The sequence below is a fragment of the Malus domestica genome, chromosome 16 (assembly GCF_042453785.1).
Source record: "Malus domestica chromosome 16, GDT2T_hap1".
Lineage (NCBI taxonomy): Eukaryota > Viridiplantae > Streptophyta > Magnoliopsida > Rosales > Rosaceae > Malus > Malus domestica.
Genome location: NC_091676.1, coordinates 5,324,234 through 5,351,909, shown reverse-complemented (window position 1 = coordinate 5,351,909; position 27,676 = coordinate 5,324,234). Strand labels below are relative to the sequence as shown.

The following is a 27,676-nucleotide window of genomic DNA, read 5'->3' as shown; positions in this document are numbered from 1 at the left end:
CCACATTTTTACACTAAAAAGTCAATCCTGGTACTATTCATTTTACCTTTTATTTTATCCTTATCACTAAAACTCAAAATTTTCAAACCATTTTCATTAATTTTCCTTTTATTTTACATGTATGAGAACTCCAGCCTAGTTTACAAGAAGCGAGATTCGCATTTTAGAGTAGGAAAATAGATACACTGTTCTAGTCAACCGAACCAAATTTTATAGAGCGGTAAACTCTTCTTCTGCCACTCAAATGTGATTTACTATTTGGTTATATATAATTTGATAGGAAAATAAGGGAAATAGATAATTTGATAGTAACAGAATATGAATTACATATTTTCTAAGCATATGGTTAGGTAGGAAAACTAAACGACTGCATAACGAGAACACAAAGAACCCGAAATTAATACCGATACCGTCTCTTCGGTCTTATAATGGCAACTCAATCACTGTTCTCCAACATTTCAATTTCATATATGCCAACAAAATAAGGTTCATAAGCTCCACTCTAGTGTTTAGTTCATCTATCCACAATCCGAAACTTCAAAAATAAAACATCGAAATACATAAATGCGAAACAACTCAGCGGCTGCTGAGATTTTGTACATCAAACTTGAACTGGACCAAATAAACCTAGCTGTCTCATGCGTTATAACTACAGAACATCAAAGAAGGCGTTGCCGTCACCTTCTTTAGAATATTGCAATCAACATCTGGTCGACACCGACCTGCAAAGATAGCGGAGTTAAGCACGAAGGAAGAATATCAATCGACACTCAACAGGATGCATGCAGTCTATCTACGGGACTGCCCCAGATCATTAATCTAAGCTCCAGCGCTACCTTATAGATAAAAGGCGGATTGAATCTTAAATCAATGCCTACCTTCGGGCCTCATTAACATGATATTGTCTTGAACTAAATGTTAATTAGCAACCGCCGCCAGACAGCAGTTAAAAATTAAACACACATAAAGAGAATAAAATGCAGCTCTCTCCCACAGATATGAAAAAATAAAAAAGAGCTGAGTCCAAAATAAGCATGGCTAATATTGCTTGGTAATATAGGTCGAAGGCATCAGATACAGATACAAACAGACTGACACCATTGCACTGTTCAAGAATGATGCAAATACTAGATAATTGAGTTTCTATTCAAACCTTATCAGGTTGTTCTTCCGATACTCCCCCGTCGTTTCAATATCATCTTTCACAATAGCATCAGTTGATGGATTTAATGTTTCAGACAGAGAGTCCGCAATTTCTTTGAGACCCTGCAAGTAAGTGGCATGAATTACAATTAAGTAGCAGATATTAATGCTTTAGCTATCAAGATTCCAGTGGCTGACATAGTAGTGTCAGAAACCAAAAGCACACATTATAAACTATAGGTGAGAATTGAACGGAATCACCCCCCTGAGATAGAGCGATGCCATTTTTCAAGCCTAATAAAACAACGTGACCAACTCATCCTCCCATATAAACTAGATACATTTTGTAGGAAACGGGAAAAACTTGAAGGCCTAAGATTTTTAGTAGCTACTTGGAAATAGCTTGAAATGAAGCCATATTTGACCTCTTTCCTTGCTCACAATGTTATGGTGTAAAATGAAATGGAAACAAAGAGAATGCAAAGCTAAAGCATCTTGCTCCGTCAACGCACTAATTTGGCATCTAACTGCCATAGATTACTCTCTAGTCTTCTGAAAAACAATGGGAGAACCTGCCTTACAGTATTACATGGCTTTATCAACTATAAATAATAATAACAAATAAATATTAAGTCCTCTGTTCACTATCTCCAACTAGCATATAATCAAAAACCAGAAGAAAAGGGATTTTTAGGAACAAACCATCAAGCCTGAAGTATCTGAATATGAGAGTAAACGACCACGTGACTTCCCAGAGTTTTCAAGTTGCTTCTGCAAGTGGAAAAAATACACCGTCCGGGTGGTATTAGTAATTAAGTACAGGACCACAGTAAAAGATAAAGAACAGAGCGAAAAGCAACTTTGCGATCACCATGCTGCTTTGATAAATTAATCCAAAACCAGAGTAATAAGTAGCTTGCAATGAATTGATAACAGGTAGATCAACAATATCAGATGTTCCCTTGCCACATTAACTTTGACTACGATATGAACTTATTAATTAAAAATAACCTTGATACATTGAACACAATTTTTATGCCTTACAATCAAAAGGTATTAGAAATTCATGCATGGATGGGCACAAACCTGCAGAGTTTTAGGCATTTCAACTTTTTTCCCATCCACAAAATTGACCAGGTAGATAACACCAAGGTTTGCGAGATCCTGCACAACACATTTATGTAAGTATGACCTCAAGTAGACAAATAGATGATGCATGTACTGAACTAAATGCAAGAACCATTCAAAGTTCTCCAAGCGAATACAAATTTGACTTACAAATTAGTTAGTTTCAGTTTTACAGATGAAGGAAGAGCCAAGTTATGCACAATAAAAATTTAGATCAAGCATGTCACCCTAAAAAACAAATTCTACAGTTTCTCATCAATTAATTATGGCTCAACTATTCCAATAGAAGTAAAGCTGTTTTACCTGCTTGTGTTCAAGAGAACCAATCTTATGATCCTGAGAAAGGGAAAAGGAAAACAAGTTATTACTAATTCAAATAAAATGCGCGTGTGTGTGAGAAGAAAGAGATATGTAAAGGACAACGAGTACATAAGGGAAATGGAAAAGGTGTGTGCATCAGAAAGAAAGGTAAAAAACAAAAGACCTAAACCAACATAATCTCGAAGGAGAACTCACCAAACCAGAAACCATGCTCTGCAATCTACTCAAGTCATAGTCAATATCAGTGAGAGAATGTTGCACTCCAGCAACCTGTTTCACAAATTGTAACCAAATAGAGAGACGACGCTAATAAGAAAGTAAAATATATTTCTAAAGTATGGTAATCAAAAGAAAGCTATATGATGTTACTGATTACAAAATATCCATATGATACTAAAGAAAGAACGCATACCATACATCTAAGGTTAAATTGGAATAGGGCTTGTTAAATATTAAAATGTGTATATTTAAGACATCACGCATCCCGTATAAATAGTGAATACCTAAAAACATCCCCGAAAACCATTTGTGAAAAATTATTCTATGTAAATCAACTCTGATCATATCAGAAGATTTTGCTTACTCACTACTTACGGAAATCTAACAAGAATCAGCCTCATTCAAACTTTGAAAATTCATATGTATTGTTTTGAATATATGAGTTGAGGATTCAATATGCAGCAAAGGACATACATCTTCCTTAATTGACCTTGAGAGCTCATTTTGCTCCGCCATTTTGTCATCAACATGCTGGATTCTCTGCGTCAGGTGCTTCTTTGCTTTCTGTCCAGCATAAGAATATCAAACACGGTTGAACTGTTTAATAATCCATTCAATATATATGAGTTCTGCAAGCCAAGTTGACTTATGATCTCCTTTATAGAACTTCACACAAAATAGGATTTTCATTTTTGTCAGACAGGGGAAAACTTACAGCAACGGCCTCTTTCACATTATCCAGATTTTTAGTCAAGTTCTCAACAGCGGTAGCCATGCCACGCTTTGTCACGTACATAATATCTGAGAGTTTTAGACCCTAACCATTTGCCAAGAGAAAAATATTAGTTTACTCAAAGAAAAAAATAACTCAAGGAATTGATTGAGGAAATAATATAAGCATATCATATCATCGGCATACCTTCCACCACATGTAACCATAACCCACTGCTCCCAAGGTAGCTGCTGGCATTATTAGAGATGTCATATTACCTGAAAATAGAAGAAGAATTTCAAAGAAAACAAAAAAAAGAACCACTTCGAAATTGTTTGTTTCGTATCATGAACTGCATAATGCATAATGCATAAACGAATCGTAGTTGTAGCAACTTTAACCGTAAAATAATGGGCATGGTCATGCATTAATTAAGTGTTTACACACAAAAGGAAGAAAACACAAAGCAACTTAACAATTTATTAGAAACACCCAAGAGAAATGTGAGATACCAATTTGGCTACCGTTCCCATTCACGAAAACCGTGCTGCCGCCCCGCGACGAGCCAATTTGCCTGATCTCAGCTGTTAGTCGGCTAATCTAAAAGATAATCAAACAGGAAACTTCATACACCCATACGAACAAATTCGACGCAACAAAACATCATTCCATACTAACTTACACCAATTTCCACAATACCTGTGCTGTCAAGGAATCATAGTCACCTTCTGTGTGTTCCCCGGATCCATTCAACAAAGACTGCCACGAAACCATAAATGCAAAAATCCATCAAATTTTCTCAGCAACCAAACACCAACATATATATATATATATATATATTGCTTTAAGGCACCACTAATTAAGCAGAAAGCAAAATTGGCAAAAACAGTACCTGAAGTTCACCGAGCAAGTCGGATAATTTACCGTTCTTAAGCAGGATGGTGCTTGTATACCCTGCGCAGAGAACAAACGATCACTCAGATCGAATACAGCTAACTCCGCAACCAAACAGACCCAGTAAGAAAAACACAGAACACGAGCGAGGGATCAGTACCTGCCCCTGCTAAGATCAGGATCTTGGAAAACCCTATTCCGCTCTGCATAGCCATGGTGAAGTTCGTGTTCGATCAGAAACTGCAAGAAGAAGGTGCGGAGAGTGTATGGATTTTTGGGGTTGCGGAAAATAGGGGCGCGGGTATGGTGAGTTGAAGACGACGACCTTTTCTAAGGGCAAGCGGAAGCTCCACGTTTGCGTTAAACGCCGCCGTATTTGTAGATGAGACAAGACAACGAAACTTTGACCTTTTTCCTGGTGTCACGGCGTCGTTTCGATTTGGGTATGTTTTGTGGACACGATAAGTGAGATGAGCCTCTTTACTTGGCCCAATTTGCAAGTTGGATTTTCTTCTCTTCTAATATTTTTTATTTTTATTTTTAAAATATGTAAGGAAGAGAGGGAAGAGAAGATAATCATATTCTCCCAATTTGTTTTTTCAAAAGCATTCGGCATTAGGTTGGTCCCACCCAGATAATCCCAAGCTTAAACAATTTATAAATTACTCTATTTTACGATAAACGATAGTTTAAACTACTATGGCTTAATTTGTTTATTCATAAGCTTTTGGTATTAGGTTGGTCCCACCGAAGGAATCTCAAGCTTAAACCTTTTTTTTTTTCTTTTGAACGAACCATATTATCTGGAGAGGAGTAGGATTTAGAGGTGGTTCGGTATAAGATCTCAAACCGAAAATTTTCGGGACAAGAATTTGAAAACCAATCCCAAATCAAATTTCAGTATTCCCAATTTTCGGGATTCCCAAAATATTTTCGGTATTTCGGGATGGTTTGGTATTCCTAAATTTCATACAAATTGAAATAGCAATCATTCATACCAAGTTAAATTAACATACAACCAAAATAAGTTATAAACCTAATATGTTTGAAAACTAACAATTCAATTTTTTGATTTCGTGTTGAAGAATTAGACACATTTGTGGGATGTTCGTACCGGCAGATGTGGTATGAGATTACCAAAAGATTAAATAGACAATACTGAATCACGTACCGAAATTTCGGAATTGGTTCAGTATTTTATCTCAAAAATTTTGGAAATTTTGGTTTAGTTCAAGATTTTTGAGAATTTTTTCCAACCCTAGGTGGACTTAACTTCATAATAAACCAGCAATAATATAATTATAATTTATTTTTAACGAGAATTGAAACTAACTCCTGTTTGAAGGAAGAGGAAGTGCTTTAGCACTTTGTTAAGTTCAATTTGAGATATTATCAACCGGCAACCAGCCCACTAGTCTATGATAAGCGGCCAGCCCAAATCCGGCCCGCCATCGTTTTAAAGCATATCCGGGAAGAGACGGAGAGACAGACAAAGAGAAGAGGGAAGAGAGAGAGAGGAGAGTGAGAGTGTTCAGGATGCTGAGACTACACTTGCTATCTTCCCCTGCGACTGCACAAAAGCCTAACCAAAACCCTAGCCAGTTCCTCTCTTCGCAGCTCTTGAGCAGAGCTAGGGTTTTCAGCACCAACACCTTCGGCTTTGCTCCGAGTCCGATCTTGTCGAGGAAGAGACTCTCCTTGAAATGTCGCCAGTCGGAGTACTTCGACCAGCAGAGAACCAGCACCGCCGCTTCCCCGAACAAACCTTCTCCCGCTCCGCCAACTCCCGCCGGAGGTACTTTCTCTGTCCTCGGACTATTTTACCCTTTTGCTGCTGTAGAAAAATGGTTCGGAAATGGATAGAGTAAGGAACTGTTTAGTTACTCGTTCTGAACAGATAAAACTAAGAAAGTATGAAACTTTTGCACTTGAGTGAGTGTTTTGTAGCTGTTTGGCTAGATTAGGAGCTTCAATTAGTGTGAAGGACAAGGTTGAATTTGAACATTTTGAAGTTAGGGCCTGTTTGGGGCTTGTAGAACCACTGAAAGTGCTTTTTGATAACTAAAAGGGCTTCTAGATTGTAGAAATGTTTTCTGGAGAAGCACATGCTATGTGCGAGGAAGCACTTGAATTTTTAATAAAAATTTGTACTTGTTTATAATAAAAGCACTTCTGCGCCTATGAGCAGAAGTGCTTATTAGACCAGTCCCGAACGGGAACTTATTTTCTGTGCAACCAAACAGGGGTATTGAGTGTTAAAGCTTACAAATTGATGAACCAGTTTAATGATGGCTAGGCAGAATTTCTTTGTTTATATTGTGATTAATAAATGTAATTTTTTGGTTTGTGTGTGTAGCGACTGGGATGGCGCCTAGGTTTTACGTTGGTCACTCGATATACAAGGGAAAGGCCGCTCTTACTGTAGAGCCCAAAGCTCCCGAGTTCACCCCTTTAGATGTATGATTGATTTGATTGATGCTTTATTTTGTACTTTGTAAGAATATGGTTCTTTGGCCATATTATGACTCCTCAACAGTTAATACAAGACTGTTTATGTTATGGAGGGTCTAATTGATTGTTCTTTGATGATTTGCTGTCTCGGACAGTCAGGGGCATTCAAACTTTCCCGGGAAGGTTTTGTGCTACTTCAGTTTGCTCCAGCAGCAGGTGTTCGTGTATATGATTGGAGCCGAAAGCAGGTGATCCATGCTGCTTTTGTTACGCTGAATGATGGATTTTTTAGAATTATAAGAAAACTGAAAGCTTTTAGTAATGTCAATGGTCAAATACTGACTTTGAATAACCTCTGTTTCCTAATTGTGGGATCCTGTAACTTTGATTGTTGGCTGGTCGTTACATAATACTTCCATTACAAACATTGAGGTGTATGGTTACCAGGCCACCATTATTAAGACCTTTTGTTTATTGTATGTGGTCACTACTTACTATAATTGTGAGGATCGCTAATATATGCAAAGAGACAATTGGTTTGTGTAGGTATTCTCGCTATCAGTGACAGAAATTGGAAGCCTGGTTAGCCTTGGCTCAAAGGAGTCCCTTGAATTTTTCCATGATCCTTTTAAGGGGAAAAGGTAACTCCTTCACTCTCTCCCTTTCTTTGTGGTATAATGATGTTGCCTGTGTTGGATTATTTGTGTATGGATCTCCTAATCAGCATGCAGTTGAATCTGAGTGACCGCAATAATCAGGGTTGTCACGTGTTGCGCTCAATACACATCTTCATTTTCTCTTTGAAATTATTTACTTATCCAGACAAGCGATTAGGGATAAGTATTTGTTCATTGTGACTGCAATAAGCTTGATATTGTATCCCTCATGATATGAACATCTGATGTCCAGAAGTACACATGATTATACTTCCGTGCATCTCTACTTGATGTTTCTTAATGTAAGTGAAATATGTACTAAATTGTTTTGTTTTGCAGTGATGAGGGCAAGGTCAGGAAGGTGTTGAAGGTGGAGCCTCTTCCAGACGGATCTGGCCATTTCTTTAACCTGAGTAATCATCTTTTCCTTGAAATCTTGGTGGCGAACTTTACATTTATCTTCACCTTATTATACCATAATATGTGATTTGATGCTGCAATTTCTTAATTTTCAGTCAACATTTTGAGTATAGTCAATCGTTCGTACATCAATGCTTTAGGCAAACTTTTCTCATTTATTCATCAGCCTATAGACTTTGCAATCGTAAAGTTTAAAACTAAACACCATTATGCTGCATGGTTAAGCAATGGATAAGCAATATATGGATGAATTTTAGTGTTTGTGTTTTGAAGGCGAGTCTGCTTGCAACATATAGTTTCTGTTAACTCAGTACAATATTATTGTATGCAAGCCATGTACTATACTTATTGGAGGGGCTCAGTTTTTTTAACATTTACATGTTGCTCTTATCATTATGTCATAATCAAGGTGTTCAAAACAAGCTTATCAACTTGGACGAGAGCATTTATATTCCTATCACCAGAGCGGAATTTGCTGTTCTCAAATCAGCTTTCAATGTACGATCTCTCTATCTCTTTCCTTCTCTACACACTCGGCCACCCACCCAATTATCCATGTATAAACATAAGACCACATACACATGCCGAATCCTTACTGGTTAGGACTCATGTATTCTGTTCTTTGCAGTTTATCTTGCCGTACATTTTAGGTTGGCATGCATATGCAAACTCCATAAAACCAGAAGATTCGAGCCGTGCCAATAACTCCGGTCTTAAATATGGAGGAGATTTTGAATGGAGCCGGTAGTAGGACACTAAGGGAACTCTTTTAAGTGCAAATGATGTTGGTTTGATCTTGATCGTTTGTTGTGTATGTCCTGTTATTATGCAAGTCTCAAAATTTTGGGTACGACATTAACGTAAACTTTAGTGCGGATTGAAGAATGAAGTAGCTGACCACATTCTTTTCTCCCCGGTCCATAGTGCTATTGTTTATACTCCATCTAAAGTAGATACAGCTCTGCACTGCAACTTATTTGTCACCTTGTATGTTTGGTTTTTAGATGGCATGGGTTTATGGCGGGACGGTGATGGTGGTAGGTGGCGAGGGTTTAAGGAGGAGGGGGGGTTGCAGACTTGTATTTTTACTAAGTATTGGTATCAAAAACATTTTTATTAAAAGCGGTTTCAGTTATTTTAAAAGTAATTCTAAATGAGTCATAAGTTGCTTACGTAGAAAGATGGTCCAAAATTTGAATAAGAAAATTCAATTTTTTAGTTTTATAAATACGTCAATGTTTTTTGTTTCAGTTATTTTAAAAGCAATTCTAAATGAGTCATAAGTTGCTTACGTGGAAAGATAGTCCAAAATTTGAATATGAAAATTCAATTTTTTAGTTTTATAAATACGTCAATGTTTTTGGATGTATATCAAAGTTTCTATAATATGTTGGATGTATAACAAATTTTCTATAATATGATGGCGACGAGTCAACATTTCATCACAAATCATGTTGTAAGAAATGGAATAAACAATTAGCTGTATTCCCTTAAGCATGAACTAATTGACTATTATATTGGTTTAAATCTCCCACTCCGCAAACGTCATGCAATTATGTGACATTTCATTAGACAAGAAAGACAATTGTTGGTCGCTCTTTATATTAATCCGATGGCTAACCTACTTTTTTAAATATTTACTTTTTTTTATAAGATAAAAAAAAGGGAAACTTTTCAAAAATAATATAATAGGTATTTGCTGATTTTTATCCGGAATTTGTAAAGAGCTATAATTTCTTCCATATTAACTTTAGCATTTCCCCTTATTTTTCCTTGAACTTTAATTTTAACCAATTATTCACGTTTATAATTGGTTAGTTTCGAGTAATGAATTTGTTGAGATGAGTAATTACTTTTCTTATTTAAATTTGGATCTCGAATTGAATTAGGTTAACCAAGATGGTCGTGTGAATCAAATCACAAGGAAGGCTAATGAAATGGCATCACAACCCTAACATGTTGCTAAAAAAGCAAAACTATGGAGAAGATTCATAGTTGTCCACATTAGGAATAAAATTTAAACAAATAGTGTACGGAGTGAACTAGCGGAAAAGAAGAAGACAAAAAAATATGTTGTCCACATTATAAATAAAATTACATTTTCGCCCTCAAACAATTATCATGTGTCGTGCACATGACCAATATGGAAATAAAATTGGATGAAAAATACCAAAATCTAACGTCAGAGGGATATTTGTCAATTATAAAAAGTTCAGAGGGTAATCAGCTAAGTTAAAGTTTATGGGGAATTTGGCAATTATGAAAGTTTAGGAAAGTAATTGGCTAAAATTAAAGTTCAGATGGAAATTGGTAGCTCTTTACAAATTCGGAGGAAAAATCAGCATATACCTCTAAATATAATACACCTACTACTAGATTGAGCTAGTCACAAATGTATCAAAATCACTATAAATATTATTTACGATTTATGTGACCCGAACTTGAAATATCCTCCAAACAACTACAAACAAGTATCAATGTCATACCACTACCTTAAAGACTAATATGTTGTTGTTTTAACTTTTATATAATTTGATTTATGTACATGATACGATTCAATTATATAGTTGGACATTGACTGGCATGACAATGGATGGACCAATTTCATCATAATCTAAATTTTGGCATAAAGTAGAATTATGGAAGTTTGCTAGATTAAGATTTATCTAATTAAATATACACAATTAATTAAGTGAATGATCCATGGCATTAATTATGAAAATCTCCAATCCCATTGGCAATTTTCTAGAACTATCTTATTATATTATACTAGAGGTCTTAATTAATGATCATCAGCATCCATTGAGCTGAGTTTATATAATAGCGACCACTTGATTTATTTACTAGTTAAAGATGAATTTCATTCCAAACGAGGTTTCTGGTTGTCCTTCCCAGCAACTCTCAAGTCTTAACAATGTACCAAAATTTCTCCACCACTTAATCGTCATTCGTTCATGGAAAATTTGAGGGCAAGATGTGATTGATGGAATAATGGATTGGGAATTGCAAGGAAATCTGTGTTGGTTTATGACACAGAGAACCCAGAAGCAAGCAAAATACAACTTCTCTTGTATCCTATCTAACAAACTTTCAACCAAATGTTGCTCTCACACAGCTTTTTCCAAAAATGAAATCTTAGTTGGACTTTTTCGTTTTCATTTCATGTGGCTTAATTTTTTTTTTTTTCCCAGATTCTTACGAAGAAAGGAAAGACAAAGTGGGGAAGATAACTGTAGACGGTAGAGACAATTAGGGAAGAAAAAAAATAGAGGAGGAGAAAAATAAACCATTATATGAATCTGATGGTGTATATAATTAGTTGAAAAATTAATTATGAGATTTATAAATATAAAAAAAAAAGATAAAATATTACGTTTAATGACACATCCCGACCGAAGTCGAGAAGTGTTGGCCGTCACGTGAGCGTAACGTAGCCTTGTGCCCAAAGCGGAAGCGATAAAGACTAAGGAAAAACGAACAATTTAAAACCAAGCAACTAGCAATTCCAGTTAAGAAAGGATGCTAGTGAGGTCTAAGTGTATAGAAACACTTTCAGAGCAATAAGAAGATCTAGTTGCAGTCAAGTAGGACAATTACTAAGATACAACACCCTAAGGTGAATCCTACTTGGATTCTATCAGAACACCGTTGGATTCCTCGTGGCCACCAAACTCTACTATCTAAAAACTGGAGGGACGAAAAACAAAGTTGAGTGGGTCAGTAAAACACATTTACACAAAATCCTTATTTTCCTTTGAATATACTAACCCCTCGTCGTAAAACAAGTATATAGATACTTTCCTAGAAAATAGAATACATAATTTATATATATCTCAAATCATGCTCAAAAATTAAAATTTATATTTGTATGCATGACATGCCTATATATAACAGAATAAGCAAATCAGGTAAGAATAGTTTCATAGAAATATAACATGTTAGCCAGAACCCCTGTGGTAGTCTGTACGGCTGAATTCATAACTCAAAAGTCGATCTAACCGGAATCACTACAATGACCTATACGGCAATATACTGCACAAGAGTCGGAACCAAATGCAAAGGTCTATACGATGATAATGGGTGTAATATAATTATGCTCAATACTACTCTCACATAATAGTCGGGCGATAAATCGCTAGTCACCTATGAGTCGGAACCATAAATAAGGTCTGTACAACAAGACTGTGCACCTAAATTGGATCCAATGTAAGCATATGGTGCGGGAGGTGACATAATAAACAGGCATGTGTCATATCTCTGGCTAAATCACAATCACCATAAGTGCAGTTTTATGAGCTCAACAATATTCAATCACATATCACATCATCGACAATTCACATAACCAAACATAACTTACCTGAGCTTACCTGAGCTTCCACAACACCATGCAACAATATGCATAATTATGATAATGCAAATACTAAAATAAAATATAGGCATAGCATGGCATTTCAATCACATTTCCTTAAATACGTTTTCTGGGAAAAACGTCAAGTATACATATATATACTGAAAATAACTGCCCACTCACTGATATAAAGCCGGGTCGTAACCCCCATGCCTAGCCTGGCTACACTCGTCCTCCGGATAGGTCTCGCCTATAGGAGAAGCAACTATATAAACGTTACTTTAATGCACTTATGCCAAACTATGTAATAACTTCTCATACATAGCTCAAATTGGATATATGAATATACCACAGTGACCTACACAACGTCACGATCACCCAGGAATTTTTAAAATAATTTTATGACCCCGCACACATCGCCACAAGCCAGCGAGTGCACGGCAATACGCGCGGCCACGTGCAGGGAATCCTGACGGATTCTCTAACCCCGTTAGGAATATTTCGTTAAAAGCTAACGGATTCTATTAAGTTTACCTAACGACGTCAAAATATTCTGTTAACTATGACGGAATATTCGCTCGTCTTCTTCGATTGCTCGCCGGACTCCTCGCCGTCGCCGGAAAACTGGAAAATCGAAAAACCTTCATATCTCAGCCAATTCAACACCATTTTCCAAGAAATTTTCACCAAATTGAAGCCCTAATCATGAAGAACACAACCTTACCAATTTGAAGCTCCAAAAGTCACGGGATCTCGCCGAAGAAATTCCACAAAATCCGGCCAAGCTTGAAACTCACGATCCCGACGTCCAAAACACATCAATGAACTACTTCGAGCTTCTTGGAGACGTCTAGAAGCTCCCTATGATCTCCAAAATCACTGAAACCTTCATTTTTACGTGTGCATGAACAACGCACATTTTTGGGTTCTCGGGTTCTCGAGGAAAATGGAGGTTCTAATCCTAGAGAATAGTACCATTCAACTTGTAAGGTCACAAGGAACAAGATGGTGACCTTGAATCCCTCGATATGTGAAGATTTGGCTTGGTTTGGGTGTGGTCCGTACGGAGAAGGAAGAGAGAGAGAGTCTGAGAGATAGGGCACGGGAGTGAGAGAGAGAGAGAAAGTGGTACTTTTGTGTGTGTGTGGTTTACAAACAACCAACCAATCACCATTAATTTCCTTTAGTTCCAATTGGTCCCAAAAACTTAGGAATTTAACATATTAGTCCACTTCTAATAGCATGTCACACACAACACATCTCAACGCCTAAGGTCATTTTAGTCTTTTCACACCGTCAATAATTAACTAATATACTTCTCCGAGATGGGTTGTGACATTTAAAACTTACAACATTGCGAGTTTTAATTGGGTTATAGCGTCACTCAGCAAACTTCTGTGCAAGTTGAGCCCCATACAATTTTTTTTCCAAAAAATGGCATTAGCCACAAAGGAGTTTCTTCGATCCAAGCTATAAATATGTCACAACTTAATGCGAAATGAGCCAATCTACGACACTCCATTTGTTTCTCTTAACTACCAACGACATGCAAAACTTCTAAATCTTCTACTTAACTAAAATTTTCAAAATTTTCTTATAGCTAAAAATAAAAAATCAAAGTTTCTTGAGATTCATTAGTGAGTGGCTCCTTAATCATGTTCATGTGAACCAACGGTTGGCTTAAGCTGTTAACATGCACAACACCCTTGACCATATTTTTAGTTTTGTATTTAATTACCAGTTATTAATTTTCATAATTAGATGGATTTTGTAATCATGTTTATCAGACAACTAAAACCAGATTTAATAATATATTAATGCTTATACTGTGTAACAAGTTAGACTTCATTAAGCCATCGTCGATAGCCTAGTGAAACAAGTTCTTAAGTTTTAAGTTGATTTTCATCTGGTGGCTGCTGATATTAAAATATAATAACCTTGCTGGCTGCTGTCGTTTGCTTTTTACTTTTTTGGCAAATGAAAGCTGCAGTTTTGAACTATTCGTTTACTAATTAAATTACGATAATTAGTCCACTAAATTTGGCTTATCCAATCTCCAGTTTCTACACGGAATGAAACTCTTGATACCAAAAATAAAAAAACAAGAGTTTCAGGGTCTCTCAATCTTAAACCGGACTAAACTCATCATCTTCTATTTTTTATTGTGGCCTCCGGCCCACTTCCTTTTGTCATATACATGTATAATAAGTAGCGTTGAAGCGCTAATTAATTTTAAATGTACATATAAAGCTATGTTCAAGCGATTACAAGATGTGTTAGAGATAAAAGAATGTGTGAAAAGCATCAACCTTAATTTTATTCTTTTACCAACTCATGAACTTTATAGTGTTGTGTTATTCACACACTCTTTTTTACTTTCTACGCATTCCTTGTTAGTTTTGTCATTTAAATATCTTTAATTCATTCAATATGACGATTGAAAATTGAGAATGGTGTATAATAAGTAAAAAAAATACAGGTGGATAGTTTGTATATAGTGGCCATGGGCAAAGATCGATGTCTTTGTAAACGACCTATTTACAAAGTATTAATTTGATGTGTTCATCGTACACCGAGGACTTTACTATATAAGCAAATAAATTAATATAAAAAAAAAACAAAAATAAGGCGAAGTTCATTGTATTTATATATGCTCCAAAGACACATGCATGGTCATCGTTTTGTTTTTAAATGCCAATTGATACATTATATATACACTCTAAGTTGACAACTATGTCGACATTCGACAACTGTGGCTTTCGAAGGGTCAGAATTATGTTTTATTTTAAAAAAATTGTTACAGAAATATGTTTTAATTTTATAATGGAAATTAATTACTTGATGCAACCCAAGTTATTTATGTTATGATGGTGGCACGTTGCAGATTGGATAATACCAAATTTGAAACTTTAATAGGTGGTTTAGTGAAACGCGAGAAAAGATTTGTAATTTTTAATAACTGAATTTGAATTCTCACGAGTGCATTTATTGGGATCCGACTTAAGATTTACCTTCAAATTTTATATTGAGCTTCACCTTTCACTATTAAGAAAACTTCAAAATTTATCAATCTATCTTCAAAACTATCTTATACAAAAAAAATGTCAATCTGTGCAGTCCTTGTCACTAAATATTACAGCTTAGTGGCTCGTTCTAAATATTCTCATGTTGTAGTGTTAATATATCGTTGTATAAAATAATACTATGAACAGTCCTCTAAATACTTATTATCTATAGGGATGTGATATCCACACACCCATTTTTACTTCTCTCACACCTTTTTAATTTTTGACATTTGGATCAGATGAATTGAAAAAGATCAAATGACATAAATTAACATGGGGTGTCAGAGAAGTAAAAAGGGGTGTGTGGATAGCACACCCCTATCTATATTGATTAAGTCATAAAAACACTACTAGTATTTAGTGAAAATATTCTCTCCCATTTCATTACAATAACAAAATCATTTTGCTTGGTTGACCTAGCTAACACTGGTGCGCGCACACATGAAGCTAGCTAGACACATCAAACAAACCCGATAGTTCACCATAACTGACTGCCTTCTCATGTCAAATTTGACTAGCACACAGAAACTATCACAAAAAAAGTATTGTCTGCAACTTGATAGGTTTTTGAACACGATGATCACGTACACAATACATACGACGTGCATATAGAAAATTCTAACACAGTAGTTGACCACCCATATTTCTTTAAGTTGTGAACTGTGACATTTGTTTAAAAATAAATAAACTTCCCCTCTGGTTCTGAAAAACTTTCAAGAATAAAACAATAATGGTGTAAAAAAAATTAAAAATTGCACTGAACTTGCACCGTAAATCTGAATGAGGGCCTGTGAGATTGAGAGAGGGCTACGAAGGAAGTCACTGGAATTAAAAGTTTGATGACGCTGGATGAGATTAACGAGAATAATATTATGCAGTCGTGTGACTTTTTTGCATACAATTGCAGGCAATTCTTCAACTTGACTTTTCTACATACAATTGCAGGCAATTCTTCGATGTGACTTGTTCTCTAATTACTTACAAAATTTCTCCTCTCTCGCTCAAGAACGTTGAAGTTGAAATTAGTTTGTTAGCTAGCTAGCTACGTTTGTTTATACATATATATTTACTTAATTATAAATAAGTACAATGGTTTAAAATTAAACTGGGAAAAAAATGGTTTAAACTTAAATTATCGACTTGCTTCTTGGGGGTTATTTGGCTAGTACCCGGCTCCTCCTTAAAAAAATGTGTTTGGATTGTTGACATTAATAACATATATATATATATATATATATATATATGACAGACTTTAGATGCGGTCCCTAACTATCCATGTTCTATGACTGAAACCTTATTGGTTTTCAGTTTTTGATCAAAATCATTGACATTAATACAATAATGTATTTCTAGGTAGATTATTATATTTTTTTTAAATTAAAAATGATATTTGTAGTTGTTTATATTAATGAGATTTTAAATAAAACCTATAATTTGTGGAATTAAAAATATTAAATGATAAATTATGCTCTCCAATATATTGTATGCATGTATAAACTTGGGTATATTCATCAAAATTAACCAAAAAAATATTGTACCAAAACATGGGTACATTTTTCAAAAAAAAAAAAAAAAAAGAAAGAAGATATTAAGCTTGATAACATTATTAAATTTCTTCAATTAAACTTAACATGGATACATTCTCAAATCAACGAAATAGAATGTACCCATGTAAGTTAAAAAAATAAATTAAAAAAATTGAATGAATTTTATATAAAAGAAGGGGTACATTTTATATTAAAAATGATATATTTTACATATAATAAATTGATATATTTATGAATGGGTGCATTTAAGATTTAAAAAATGGTAAATTGCACTTTATCACATCAGGTTTGAGGTCTATTGCAATATCATATAACATCTTCAAAGCATTTCATTTTCATACCTCAAGTACTATTTTATTTCAATATAATACATCCGTTACATTTTCCATCCATTGATCCGTTAAGAGCTAACGTGGCTGCCACATTTGTGCCACGTGGCTGCCAAATTTGTGTCACATGGCAAAAAGAAAACATTTATACATTAAAATATTATAATAATTTACCCTATTAAAAAAAACATTGAAAACCCAGAATCCCATTCCCCCGACCACCTCCATCTCCTCTACTCTCTTCACCTCCCCGCCCATCCAAAAACCCACCCCCACTCTCTTCACCTCCCTCTCCTCCACTCTCTTTACCGGCTTTAAGCAAGTTCGTACAGAGATTCCAACGATTACCCACTTCTTGTCTTCAGATTCCATGCCTCCGTCCACCACCTGGGACTTCTTAAAAAAACCCATGTCCCAATTTCTGAAGAAATCGCTGTTTTCTTCGCCGAAATCCAACCAGAACAGAGCAAGAACAGAGAAAAAAAAAGGTAGGATTTTGATGCGAGAATCAGAATAAATCGAGGAAAAAAAAGATGGGGTTTGATCTGGGAATCGGAACAAACCAAGAGAACAAGCTCAAAGAATCGGAGAGAGAAATGAATGAGGTAAGGGGTTTCTAGGGGTGAGAGGGGAGGTGGGGTGGGGGGTTGCAGAGGAGGTAGGGATTCTAGGTTTTTAGTTTTTTTTTTAATAGGGTAAATTATTATAATATTTTAATGTATAAAAAATTATTTGCCATGCGGTACAAATTTGGCAGCCACGTCAACTCTTAACGGATCAATTGATGGAAAATGTAACAGATGTATTATATTGAAATAAAATAGTACTTGAGGTATGAAAGTGAAATGTTTTGAAGATGTTGTATGAGGTTGCAATAGACCTCAAACCTGAGGTGGTAAAGTGTAATTTACCCTTTAAAAAATTACAAAAATTATAAGAATGTGTACACTTAAGATTTAAAAATTAAAAGTCTTTTTACAAAAAAAATAAATTAATGGGTAAAAACTTATTCATATTTATTTTTTTATTATAGAAATATTTTGAATTGGAAATTAATTAGGAGTTTAATAAGGGTGGTAGTAAAACTCTAAACCAACTACTAATTTTTATTTTGAAAATTATTAAACTTACATCTAAATTCATTAACACATTAATACTAAGGACTTTGATCAAAATCTGAAAACTAGCTAGTAAGGTCTCAGTCAATGAACATAATTAGTAACTAGGGATCGGATACTAATTTTTCATATATATATATATATATATGAACATAATTAATAACTAGAGACCGGATACTAATTTTTCCTATATATATATATATATATATACACATGCATATGTATAATATATTTTTTATTATAACTAAAATATATATTTTTGTGTATATGTAAATTAAAGATAAGCACTGGTATGGTTATATATGGAATACAGACACACAAAGTCAAGATCTGCAGGCTTTATATATCTCTCCCAACGCATATACAAGAAGCCAAACTGCAGCCATGGAAATACCAACGAGGCCTTCAAAAGCATTAATGGAGAATAATAATACTCATGAGGAAAAGTCTTTTCTTGGCAAAACAGATGTGGAAGACAATACTGTGAAATCGGATGGTGATCATGAAGAGGGTACTCCCATGGAGACAACCAAGGTGAAATATTTCATTTAATTATGCACATATACATATATTTATATTTCAAATTGAAATTTAAGATGAGTTGGGCTATCACTTAAACTTGTTTTACAATAATCGACCAATACCAAAACTTGGTATTTGGTGAAATAATCATTACATTTTGAGTTAAGCGAGTTTAGTAAATATATTCTAACTGGATTGATGATGAAGTTTGGTAGTTAATATGAGATTAAGATTATTGTAGTGAAGGCCGCCGGGAGATTTATTAATTAATCTTCCAAATTTTCACTGTTTATCGATGTGCATATATATGTTTGTGACGTCTGTCTTATGATGTTTCGACTGTTTTTAGTGTTCTCATATTCCACCATGATACCACGAAATAATTCTCATAGAGTTTTATTGATTGTAATCTTCCTCAATCTCCATGAATATATCATAATTATGGGTGGGATGTTGAACCAGACTTGAAGCCTCCTCCTACTGGAAAAGATAGAGCCCTTGTCAACCACAAACAGGTAAAACTAGGGAAATAAAGGGCAAAAAACCAAGGAAAATAAGCACATGTGGATTTGAGGTTTATTGTTTTTAAGTTTGAGAGTATTTGGGTGTAATCAAGTGTAGTTTTGGTTATGTATGAAATTTTCTATAAAAGTCAACATTTATGAAATTGAATGCTAAATTTTGGCCATATATATACGATAAAATCCATAAGTAAAGGGTGAAAAACCAAGGAAATTAAGCACATGTGGATATTTTTAGAGTTACAGTAATTTCTCCTTTTTAATGGTAAAAACAAAACATCAATCTTCCTTAATATGTTCTTTAGGTATATATGTTAAGCTGATCTTAATTTTAATTTCTATTTTATTATGAAATATAACTGATCTTACATATATATGGGTGTGGCTTCAATATTATATAACACTTGGATATTTTAGCCATAATATTCATTTTTATCGAACCACTCAATACTATGCATAATTAAAGAAAAGTTATTTAGTTAAATGTATATGTAAAAAAAAAATGGTGTCTTGAATCCGCCATTGATATTTGATGATATCTCAATCATCTATGTCATGTGATAAGATCTGACTTATCATAAGAACCTATGACTTAATTAAGATGAATCTACCACATGTGAGGATATGAAGGTAAAAGAGTCTTACATCGATAAAAGAAGAAATTTTGAAAGGTTTATATATAAGAGGTTGGGCTACTTCTTATATTGTATGATAGAACCTTCTTCATTGTATTAGAGTAGGTTGACCACCTTTGCAGTCCAAAGGCCACACATACTCCACGTCATCCAATTTGTGTTATCCACGTGTTAGACTTGAAAATTCGTCACACATGTTCACCACACATGACCCATCAAGTCAATATATAGATGTAGATTCCATCTGATATCGGATCATATATCTTAATATAGTCAATGAAATGGTGTGGTCTAATATTATTTTTAAGGGTAACTTTGGATGCACTCCCTATTTATCAATGTTATTTGATTGAAACCTTGTTGGTTTTGCAGTTTTTTATGGAAGTCCCTGAAATTAATGCAATAATGCATTTCTATGTAGGTTATTATAATTTTAAATAAAATTTTGATATTTGTAGTTACTTATATTAATGAGATTTAAATAAAATTAAGATTTGTGGGACTAAAAATATTAAAAAATAAATTATACTTATATAAAAATGTATAATTTATCTTAATGACATGATTTGTCATTAAGATAAATTATATTAAATAAAATACTTATATTATTGACATTTTGCATACAAGAAATTGGTAATTTTTATACTGTACATTTTACATACAAAAAGTTGATACCTTTTATACAAAAAAGGTAATACGTTTTATATAAAAAAAAAAATGGGTACATTTTGTATACAAAAAAAGGTACATTTTATATTAAAAAAACAATTGGTACATTTTAGATTAAAAAAATAAATAGGTCTTACATTAGAAAACGGGTACATTTTACAAAAAAAAAAAAAAGGTACTTACAAAAATACATTTTTAAAGATAAATGGGTACATTATTAGTAAATTATTGGTGCAAATAAAAGGTTAAAAAAATGAGTACAAATAAATTTTGAAAAATATGTACACAAAAATATATTAATATATGTATACAAACTAAAACTGAAAATAAAATTGGTACGATTTAAAAAAAAGTTGCAAATTAAAATGGGTACAAATTAAAAAATATATATATGATACAAAATTAAGCATAAATATATATACTAAATGTAACGTTTCTAATATTAAATGAATATATTTAGAAATAAAATTTAATTATCTTGACATTTAAAATATTTTATTATTGAAATAATTAATGAAGCTTATTAAAACCGAGGAACCTTGATGAAAAATTGAAAAGAAATAAGATTTCAATTAATGGAGTTGAAAAAAGAAGGATAAGAACCTAATTTTTCCTATTTTTAATTAACAAAGATTCCATCTGATATAGATGTACTTTAACATGTGGATGATATTAATACAATCTAATCTCTGCTTTTTGAACTCTATCCCCACAAATTTTTTAGCAAGTCCTATTTAACATATTATAACCGGTAAATGTAAATCATAATTAGTTAGTTTCCATTTTAATATTTTTTTTCACTTATAAGTGAGATGTCTTATATTCGAATCTTAATAAATATTTGTATATTTTCCATTTGTGTTGCCCTAGCAGGATGAAATGCAATCAGCAAAAGCAGAAATGGTCAAGGTTAGGGAAGAAAACGAAAAGCTAAAGCTGTTATTATCCCAAATCTCGAGGGATTACCAGTATCTGCAGATGCATCTTCATGGCCTTCTTCAAAATGAAGAAGAAACTAAGAAATGTACCGATGCTAGTAGTAGCAGTACTGCTCGTGATTTTACGCATGAGCAAAATATTGAAGAAGCTGATGACCTAGTATCTCTTAGCCTTGGGAGAACCTCAAGTAGTATTGATCAGCCCAGAAAGGATGGTCGGAGCCAGTTGAGTTCTACTAATGGAAAAGATGACGACGATGATGATAAAATGCTGCATGGAGCTGGACTTGCACTGGAGTTGGGCTGCAGATCTGAACCAGCTGCTGATCAGTCAACTGATAATAGCTCTGGAGGCCCGAAGGAAGACGACCAGACTGAGATATGGCCGCCTAGTAAGACGTTGAAGACGACGAGAAGTGGAGAGGATGAGGTTTCACAGCAAACCCATTTAAAGAAAGCTAGGGTTTCTGTCAGAGCTAGATGCGATGCTCCCACGGTTAGTATATCAAAACTTAACCTTTCAACCAAGTGTTTCATGCATTTCATAAATTAACCTAGCTTGTATGCATTGAAAGTTACTGCCAGCAAAGTGTTTAATTAAACGTTCGGTAAGTAGGTATTAGGTGTTGTTAGACATAAGGTAACATCGTTGCTTAACAAATACGCAGACTTAGGTGACATGCATATTTAAAAATTAACCTGACAAATAATATAGATTCACGGTCTAACAATATAAAACTATTATGCGACTGTTATTTTATATAAATGATTCTTCATCATATTTTATTCTTGTCCTTAAGATTATGGATCAATATCTTACATATATATATATATATATATATATATATATCATATAGATGAATGATGGATGTCAATGGAGAAAATATGGACAGAAAATAGCAAAAGGAAATCCATGCCCTAGAGCGTACTACCGTTGCACAGTCTCACCGTCTTGCCCTGTGAGAAAACAGGTATATATTTCTGCTTAATTCGTTAAATTCTGCTTGCACCACTATGGTTTACTTTCTTAGTTAAGCTTGTTCAATTTTTTCAGGTGCAAAGAAATTCCAAGGACATGTCCATACTAATCACAACCTACGAAGGAAGCCACAACCACCCACTTTCAATGTCAGCCACAGCTATGGCCTCGACCACCTCCGCCGCTGCTTCCATGCTTCAGTCTCACTCATCCACCTCCCAACAAGGCCTCTTCAACTCCGCCACCGCGCCCATCTCCGCCTCCACTAATCTCCAAGGACTAAACTTCAGTGGTACTAGTACTCTCTCTCAAAATTCAAGGCTACCACAGCAACATTTCTACTTCCCCAACAGTTCAGTCTCAACCAACAATTCCCACCCAACTATCACCCTTGATCTCACCGTCCCAACTCCCTCTCATTTCGGAAGATTCCCCTTGGCCTCGGGCAGCAGCTTTTCTTCCAACCCAAGATATACTTCAACATCTTTCAACTTCTCGTCTTCTTTAGACCACAATAACACATTGCAGTTGCAATCTCCTTGGAACAGCATCAGTCACACAGCCTCTGGATATTTCAATTATGGGAATTATGGGAATAGAATTAACCAAGTTGGATCAGCCCTAAACATCGGAAAGCAACCAATCTTTCAAGAACATAATAAATTGTACCAATCCCACGTACAAAATCAAAACGCCTCTCCTCCTCCTCCTCCCCTTCATCATCCTCAGATGTCAACCAACTCAATAGCCACAGCCACAAAGGCAATCACATTGAACCCGAACTTTCAATCGGCTTTGGCAGCTGCACTTACATCATTTCTAGGCAATGGGGGTACTAGCAGCACTACTGGGATCAGAGAAAACCATAAAAGTGGGACTATTGTAGAAAGTTCTTCTGGGCTGAAATTGAAGCCGAGTGAGTCGTTGACGTCGAATTCAATATCCCATCAAGCCAAAATGGAATAGGGTGTGCATCAAGGTACTTGAACAAATCTTTGTGATTTTTTATTCATTATCTTTCCTTGATTAGTTACAGGCATGGTGTAATGTAAATTACATAAGGTGTTATATACACAATGTAAGAACTAGTACAAATTGTAAAATTTTAGGAGACTGTTTGTTGACACTTCAAAAATGTTATCCGTATATTCCCTTGTGTATTCATAAAAAGGATGCAAGACGACATTTTCGAAGTGTCAATAACTATTCTCAAAACTTTATACAATTATAGAATTCACATCATGATTTGATAGTTTAATTTCATGCCATTTTTCTTCTATGTATTCACATCATGATTTCGGGAATTAGAAGCCCAACAGGTATTCAGTGCCTACACTTGGCAAAGCTCGCTTCATGCATGCAGAGGCATCACTTGCTGATGGAGGTCCAAGCAGATGCATCGATTGCTGATGCAGTACAGGCTCTGTCTAACCACCACATTTTGTCAGCTCCCGTGAGAAGCCCGGAAGCAGATACAAGTGCAGACTGGAGGGGGAGGTAACTGGGAATTGTAGAATACTCCGCCGCTCTTCGTTGCATCTGGGCAGGTTATTAGCACCAATGGTGATGATCCGGTACTGGAAGCGTTCAACTCGGATTTTAACCGTTAGATTTTTTTAGAGAAAATTTAGTAAAACGTCAATAAAAACTAATGAACTATAAATCAATGGTCAATTTTTATTTTGAACTTAATCAATGAAATATTTTTGTTAATTAGACATAGGTCAATGAGGAATGTTACATGGGTTTCTAGCCCATATAAATAGTTATAAAATTACTTTTTTGCCCCAAATTAAATCATATAAAGGTTTATGATCATCTCTCCCAAAAATCCTCTCTTTTCTGTACGTGAACTCTCTCTCTCTCTCCAAAAAAAAAAAAAAAAAAAAACAGAGTCAGGAAATGAACACATTTTCAATTTGGGTCTTGTTTTTGGAACGTGCAAGTTGATTTTTTGGGTTTTTTGTTGGGTTAGAGGTTTGGGATGGAGAATGAAAGACAAATTGGCTTTCGGCATGTTTTAATTGAAGCCCAAATCAGATACTGTATAAAAAACAGAACCAGAAAACGGACACTGCATTACGGTGTTTGAATCAAAATGTCAGAAAAAAACAAATAGAGTCAGGAAATGAATACTGCATTGTAGTGTCTGAATCCAAATGTAAAAAATAAAAAAACCTAGAAATAGCCATTGCATTGCAGTGTGTTTGAATCCAAATATAAAAACTGAACCAAGAAACGAACACTGCATTGTAGTGACTGAATCCAAATGTAAAAATCAAGAGTCGCACGATGAGTGATAGCAAAAAAAGAACTAGGAAATGGACATACAACGCAGCGTCTGAATCCAAATGTGAAAAACAGAATCAGGAAACTAAATTTGTATTGACCTATTCCAAAATATAAAAATATGAGAAACAATGTGTCAATTCAAGTGGGTGACAGTTGTAGTGACAGATTTTGTAATTATTATTTATTTTAAATGTATTTAAGTATCATAATACATAATTGACCTACTTATAATTAACATAAATATTGTTAATCTATTGTCAATATTGTAACTTGTTATTGATTTTATACAAAATTACCATTTTTTTAATACTCCAAAGTATCGGATTTAACCGTTAAATTCTGATCGTTATACTTTTAAACAAAACGGTTGAAATACTTTGGAGCATCCAAGAAAGTCTTTTTTGTATATCTAGGGCCATGCCTAATTGAAGGCTTACCAACTCATGCCATGAGAAGTGGCGAGTCATAAATGCACGGAGAAATTATTAAGTAGTACTGTACTTCCACATTATTTGTGGTACTCCCATTTAAAATTTAAAATTTGACATTTGTATTATTTTATCGGACATAATTTATTCTAGAAAATTTAAAATATGGTAAATTTCAGTTTATCATTTTTAATTTTCATGATTTTCAACATTTAGTATATGAAATTTTTTTCGTTTCAAAGTCATACTTGTTAGTTTTGGAACAGTCTTATACATCTGTTCCGTCTGTTCCGTTAGTCTGACTGTTAAGTTTCTTGTTAACTGATGACGTACCGCCTATGTGGACAATGATTAAGCGTCACATGTCATTAAGAGTTCTCGTAGAAATTAAAATTTCAAAAAAAATTCAAAAAAAAAAAACCACCCACCTTTTTCCAACTTGTATGCTCATTAAGTGATCGACCCGAGGGCGCAGAGAGAGAAGACGACGGCGAAGAGGGAGAAAGCAAAGGCGATGAGAAGGGTTTTGGCGGGGATGATAGGTTGGAGCTAATGGGGGTCGAAAGATGAGATTTCGAGGAATATATTGGAGTTGTCTGGGACTCGATCGGCAAGGAGGTTCTGGATTGTGGGGTAAAGGGTGGAGGAAAAGGTGAGAGGGAGGAGGAAGAGGACTGAAAGGGCTAGGAAGTGGCAGGAGTGGGCGTTGACCATGCGCTTAGATTCGTTGAGGACTGTGCAAATGGTTAAAGGCGGAGATGGAGTTACCATGGTTGATCCGAAATGAAGAAGTTTGAAGGTTTTGGAATTGCAGGTGGAAGGAAGCCAATGATGAAGAAGATTATAATTTAGGGAACTTTAACGAAAAGTTTTCGGTATTGTTCACTTTAACGAAAAATCACATTTTTACACTAAAAATTCAATCTTTGTACTATTCACTTTACCCTTTATTTTGTCTTTATTATTAAAACTCAAAGTTTTCAAGCCATTTTCATTAGTTTTCCTTATAATTTAGAGGAATTGGGTGTCGGGGACTGAGACGGGCCTGGCTCTATTTTCTTGGGCTAATCTTCGTCGGGCCGCCGTTACTATGGCTACCAGGTCAAACTAATTAGGTTGGTCTTCGTCTGCCACAATTGGACAAATCCTCTCACCTGAATAACCTCATCAAGCAAAGAAACATGAGCAAACGGTTCGCGCTTCTTCGACAACACCCTCTGCAAGTGCCACACCGCAACCATTATCGAATGCAGCTGATCCATACAACTCCCCATCCTCTGCCAAATCGCCTCCCTCGCCTTTCCACCATCGCCAATCTGCGGCGTGCCCCCGCCTCCTTTAATCCCACCCGACCTAAACCTGCTTCCTCCCAACCCCGAAATTGCTTTCATATCCAATGCTGCACTCACACTCTTCATCCTCATACCCTTATACTTGTTAATCAGTTGATCTATAGCTTGTCTCAGCTTCCCCAAATTGTAATACACCTGCAGCCCAGTCCCCACCTCGGCTTGGTTCAAACCCTTCATCCCTCTCTCCAATACCTTCATTGCCTCCACACGCAACTTGTCTCCGGTCTCTTTAGTTGAACAAACAAGATTAACAAAATAATAAGAATATTATTAAACTAACAATGCTGAAACGGCTACAAAACTCTAAGATACTACATTGTAAATAACTTGATTCTCAAACTAAATTACAAGCTCTATTTATAGAGTAATAAACCTAAGAAACCCTAATGCGTAAATGCCAAAAATACCCTACTACAAAATCAAATCAAATCTCTAATTAATTTCCTAAATAAACTTAATAAATTCTAACACCCCGTCAAACTCATGACGGTATATGTCATGAGGTTGCCAACAAGCAGATGTGGATGCAAGTTCCGTTAGGCAGACACGACAAAGCAACCTCTGTTAGACGCAAAGATTCCTCATATTGCGGGTGGCAGCGGTGCGAGACAGATGTAGCGGTGGTGTGGTGGATGGCAGGAACAAGAACGATTGTGGATGGCAGGAACAAGAACATTGAATGGCAAGACGAGGTGGTAGGCCAGGTAGATGGGCCGGATCCCGGTGTGGCGTGGCTCTGGTGGTTCAATGCAACAAAGCTTCAGTTTTTTTTTTTCTTTTTTTTTTCAAACTGCAAAACCCTAACCTAGGGCACAACGAAAAACAAATCACAACGAAGAAGATGACAAGACAAACAAATTAGCTACCAAGAACATATTTAACTCCGGAGGATCAAACCTGCTCTGATACCAAGTTGAACATCAGAGTGCGAAACGAATAAGACTAACAAAATAATAAGAACATTATTAAACTAACCGAGAATGCCGAAA

At 35.0% G+C, this 27,676-nt stretch overlaps 3 protein-coding genes across 5 annotated transcripts; 2 read left to right on the top strand and 1 right to left on the bottom strand.

Annotated features, from left to right (window-relative positions):
• Nucleotides 1–444: 444 nt before the first annotated feature.
• LOC103402926 (uncharacterized) lies at nucleotides 445–4,860 on the bottom strand. Its single transcript, XM_008341711.4, has 13 exons — nucleotides 4,578–4,860; nucleotides 4,416–4,477; nucleotides 4,223–4,282; nucleotides 4,036–4,123; nucleotides 3,731–3,801; nucleotides 3,527–3,628; nucleotides 3,286–3,375; nucleotides 2,788–2,862; nucleotides 2,575–2,607; nucleotides 2,230–2,307; nucleotides 1,846–1,914; nucleotides 1,154–1,266; nucleotides 445–722 (listed from the first exon to the last, which is right to left on the bottom strand). Exons 1-13 carry the CDS (start codon nucleotides 4,630–4,632, stop codon nucleotides 701–703), a joined length of 918 nt encoding a protein of 305 aa, XP_008339933.3. The 5' UTR covers nucleotides 4,633–4,860; the 3' UTR covers nucleotides 445–700.
• Nucleotides 4,861–5,923: 1,063 nt separating this feature from the next.
• WHY3 (single-stranded DNA-binding protein WHY1, chloroplastic) lies at nucleotides 5,924–9,066 on the top strand. The gene is given in 7 exon segments (NM_001294042.1): nucleotides 5,924–6,212; nucleotides 6,774–6,874; nucleotides 7,024–7,116; nucleotides 7,415–7,509; nucleotides 7,864–7,937; nucleotides 8,354–8,442; nucleotides 8,573–9,066. Coding segments are annotated over 7 exon segments (831 nt in total). The 5' UTR covers nucleotides 5,924–5,953; the 3' UTR covers nucleotides 8,693–9,066.
• Nucleotides 9,067–18,678: 9,612 nt separating this feature from the next.
• Nucleotides 18,679–24,433, top strand: LOC103425576 (WRKY transcription factor 72B-like). Of its 3 annotated transcripts, XM_070815839.1 has the most exons (5): nucleotides 18,679–18,885; nucleotides 21,569–22,132; nucleotides 22,494–22,607; nucleotides 22,691–23,594; nucleotides 23,924–24,433. In XM_070815839.1, exons 1-4 carry the CDS (start codon nucleotides 18,736–18,738, stop codon nucleotides 23,579–23,581), a joined length of 1,719 nt encoding a protein of 572 aa, XP_070671940.1. In that variant the 5' UTR covers nucleotides 18,679–18,735; the 3' UTR covers nucleotides 23,582–23,594; nucleotides 23,924–24,433. The 3 variants fall into 3 exon arrangements, with proteins under 3 accessions (XP_070671940.1, XP_070671938.1, XP_028952290.2); XM_070815837.1 differs by lacking the exon at nucleotides 23,924–24,433 and having other exon boundaries at nucleotides 22,691–23,857; XM_029096457.2 differs by lacking the exon at nucleotides 23,924–24,433 and having other exon boundaries at nucleotides 18,680–18,885; nucleotides 21,572–22,132; nucleotides 22,691–23,857.
• The last annotated feature ends 3,243 nt before the right edge of the window (nucleotides 24,434–27,676 follow it).

Bases quoted from the DNA above. Each gene is read 5' to 3' on its own strand.
- LOC103402926 (XM_008341711.4), bottom strand. From the start codon at position 4,632: ATGGCTATGCAGAGCGGAATAGGGTTTTCCAAGATCCTGATCTTAGCA. The intron at 2,863-3,285 runs GTATGTCCTTTG...TTTGTGAAACAG, and splicing joins CAAGGTCAATTAAGGAAGAT to GTTGCTGGAGTGCAACATTC. The intron at 2,308-2,574 runs GTAAAACAGCTT...TGTGTTGTGCAG, and splicing joins GTTCTCTTGAACACAAGCAG to GATCTCGCAAACCTTGGTGT.
- LOC103425576 (XM_070815839.1), top strand. From the start codon at position 18,736: ATGGAAATACCAACGAGGCCTTCAAAAGCATTAATGGAGAATAATAAT. The intron at 18,886-21,568 runs GTGAAATATTTC...GTGTTGCCCTAG, and splicing joins CTCCCATGGAGACAACCAAG to CAGGATGAAATGCAATCAGC. The intron at 22,608-22,690 runs GTATATATTTCT...CAATTTTTTCAG, and splicing joins CTTGCCCTGTGAGAAAACAG to GTGCAAAGAAATTCCAAGGA.